The sequence below is a fragment of the Penaeus chinensis genome, chromosome 35 (genome assembly GCF_019202785.1).
Source record: "Penaeus chinensis breed Huanghai No. 1 chromosome 35, ASM1920278v2, whole genome shotgun sequence".
Classification (NCBI taxonomy): Eukaryota; Metazoa; Arthropoda; class Malacostraca; order Decapoda; family Penaeidae; genus Penaeus; species Penaeus chinensis.
This window is the reverse complement of record NC_061853.1, coordinates 10,342,794-10,346,225: the sequence shown is the minus strand read 5'-3', so window position 1 is coordinate 10,346,225 and position 3,432 is coordinate 10,342,794. Positions and strand designations below refer to the sequence as shown.

At 41.7% G+C, this 3,432-nt stretch overlaps 1 protein-coding gene across 1 annotated transcript in view; it reads left to right on the top strand.

Moving 5' to 3' along the window:
* The window catches only part of LOC125044055 (oxidized purine nucleoside triphosphate hydrolase-like), an 11,027-nt gene extending 7,892 nt beyond the window's left edge, over positions 1-3,135 (top strand). The window contains exons 2-3 of the mRNA XM_047640499.1: positions 1,001-1,152; positions 2,963-3,135. Of these exons, the coding sequence (XP_047496455.1) occupies positions 1,001-1,152; positions 2,963-3,135 (325 nt within the window). The remainder of the gene's footprint in view (positions 1-1,000; positions 1,153-2,962) is intronic.
* The last annotated feature ends 297 nt before the right edge of the window (positions 3,136-3,432 follow it).

Sequence of the window (3,432 nt, the reverse complement as noted above, 5' to 3'; positions counted from 1 at the left end):
CTCATTGTGTCGTTGGTTTTCAGGCGTCCGAGAGGGGAAGGGAGAGCAAGGGAAGAGGATAATGGTGAGAGAGAGAGAGAGAGAGAGAGAGAGAGAGAGAGAGAGAGAGAGAGAGAGAGAGAGAGAGGGCGAGAGGGGGGGGGGGTAGAGTTAGGGGGAGAGAGAAAGGGAGAGAGCGAAGGGATGGAGGAGGGGAGGGATGAAGGTAGAGAGAGAGAGTGAAGGAAGGATGGTGTGGGTTAACAAAGGAGTGAGAGAGAAATTCAGGCAGCAAATTCAGAAAATGAAAGGAAAGGGGAAGAGAGAGAGAGAGAGAGAGAGAGAGAGAGAGAGAGAGAGAGAGAGAGAGAGACAAAGGGGGGGATAGGATAGAGTGAGGATGAGAGAAAGTGAGAAGCGGGAGAAGAAGAGAACAGAAACAGACAGACAGAGACTGACAGAAAGGAGGAGAGGAAATGGATAAAGATGATAAGGCAAGGTTATCAGAGATGTTGCTTTTAATACTAGAGAGGGTACAAATATTCATAATGAAGGCGATGTTCTTTTGAAATGATTATGAGAATAAGAGTTATAATGTTTTTAATAATTGCAGAAGATGACAATAATGATAATTATTATATTGGCAGTAAAGAGTTGTGATGACAATGAAATGAGCGTAATAATTATAACCATAACATGATAACAGTTATGAAAACTGTTACATTATCTGTTTTAATGATACAAAAATTATCAACACCAACAGTGACATTAAATATAAGACTAATGATAATAATAACAATGATGATACCAATGATGATGATAGTGATTGTAATAATGATAACAATGATGATGATAGTGATGATAATAATAATAACAATGATGATAATAACGACAATATTAATAATAAGGACGACAATGACAATGACGACAATCATAATTACATTAACCAACCAATAATAACAACACTAATAACCCTAATAGCACCTCCTTCCCCCTCCCCCCCCCTACCCCCCACCCACAGAGAGACCAAGGAGGAGGCGGGCGTGGATCTGAGCGTGGGCGGCGTGGAGAAAGTGGGCGAGCTGGAATTCACCTTCGAAGGGGAAGCTGTCCTCATGCACGTCATGGTCTACGCCTCCGGGAGTTACCGAGGGACGCCCAAGGAGTCTGAAGGTGGGCGGCGTGGGGGGGGGTGGGGGGATTTTTTCGTGTTTCTGCAAGGGCAAGAGTAATTATTATTATTGTTATTGATATTATTATTGTTGTTGTTGTTGTAGTTGTTATTATTTATGTATATAGTTTTTTTTTTTTTTTTTTTTTTTTTTTTTTTTTGTAGGTGGCTGGGTGGTGTGGGAGGGAAGGGTGGGCAGGGGAGGGTATGGGAAGGGGGAGGGGAGGGGTCACAGTTAGAGGGAGGGTGTGAATGGGCGTTGAGTTGGGTTCGTCTTTATTCCCGTTACTCTTTCTTGTAATTTAGTTTATTTACTCCCTTTTCTTTTCTCTTCTTTTCTTTCTTTTACTTCTTTCTTGATTTTGCTGTGTTTCTTGTTTTCGTTTTTTTTTTCTTTCTTTCGTTCTTTCTTTCTTTGTCTATTTTGATTTTCTTGTTTTTCTCTCTCTCTTTCATTTATCGTGTCTTTCTTTTTTTCTCTGATTTTCATTTCATGGTCTTTCTTTTCTCTCATTTTCTTCCCCTTTCTCTCATTTTCCCCCTCTTTCGTTTTTTTTTCTGATTTCACATTTGTTCTTTTATTTTTCATTCTTTTTCGTCTCTTTCTTTTCTTTTCGTATGAAACCGTGAGCATTTATAAAATCCTTTAGTGATGTCCTTTAATTTATAAACACAAACTTGATCATGTTTAACTGCTAACACAAAGTATTTAAACATTAAGAACAACAAAACATCATTCAGACATTAAAAGATAACTTTGAAACCGATTAAACATTAACCAAACATGTTTTTGTTTCAGTTCATATTTTTTCAGACTTATATTGCATTAACAATGATAAATAGTAGAGAAAGTGTGAGTGTTCTTACCGAACTAGACATTTTGGGTAATTTCGTTTCAACAATTGTTGTGACACAGAATACTAATTACTGCCTGGCATGTGCTCTTTCGTATGTAGGTAAATTTATATATACATATATATATATATATATATATATGTATATATAAATATAGGGAGAGAGAGAGAGAGAGAGAGAGAGAGAGAGAGAGAGAGAGAGAGAGAGAGAGAGAGAGAGAGAGAGAGAGAGAGAGACACACACACACACACACACACACACACACACACACACACACACACACACAATCACACACACAATCACACACACAATCACACACACACACACACACACACACACACACACACACACACACACACACACACACACATATATATATATATATATATATATATATATATGCATATACATGTACATATATATACATATGAATATACATATATATAGATATATATGTGTATATATGTGTGTGTGTATATATATATATGTGTGTGTGTATATATATATATGTTTGTGTATTATATATATATATATATATATATATTTTACATTGTATATGTATATATATATATATTTTATTATTTAGGGTTATTGAGTTCTGCCTTAAATTTAATATCCATCAACTATTTCCTTAAGTCCTACTCTCTCTCTTTCTCTATTTCTTTCTCCCCTCTCTCTCTCACTCTCCTCACTCTCTCTCTCTCTCTCTCTCTCTCTCTCTCTCTCTTTCCCCCCTTTCTCTTTCTTTTTTTGTTTTATTCCCCTCCCTCTCCTTCCCCCATTCTCACTTTTTTTTCGTTTTCTTTCCCTCCCTCTCCTTCCCCCACTCTCTCTCTCTCTCCCACCTTAACACTTCTACCCCCCCCCCCCCCGCAACCAACCCCTCTTTCTCCCCTTCGTGTCCATCCCCTCGCCGCCATCGCCTTCACCCCATTCACGCCCCTTCCACCCTTCCAGAGATGCGGCCGGCTTGGTTCCCCGTGTCGAGCCTTCCCTTCGCCAAGATGTGGCCGGACGACAGATTCTGGTTCCCGCTGCTTCTCCGCGGCGCAAAGTTCCGCGGCGCCTTCCACTTCCGCGGCCACGACGAGATCCTGACGCAGAAGCTGGAGGAGGTGGAGGAGTTTTGAGGGGGAGGGGGGGTGATGAGGGGAAGGGTGGGGAGAGGGGGAGGTGGGTGATGAGGGGAAGGGTGGGGAGAGGGGGAGGTGGGTGATGAGGGAAGGGTGGGGAGAGGGGAGGGGGGTGATGAGGGGAAGGGAGGGGTGAGGGGATGATAATGAGGGGGGAGGTAGATCAGGGGAAGGAGAAGGGAGAGGGGAAAAATGATGGGAGGCGGGAGGGGAAGGAAGGAGAGGGGGGAGAAAATGAGGGGAGGAGACAGGAGAGGGGAGAGGGGGAGGAAGATGAGGGGAAGGGAGAGAAGA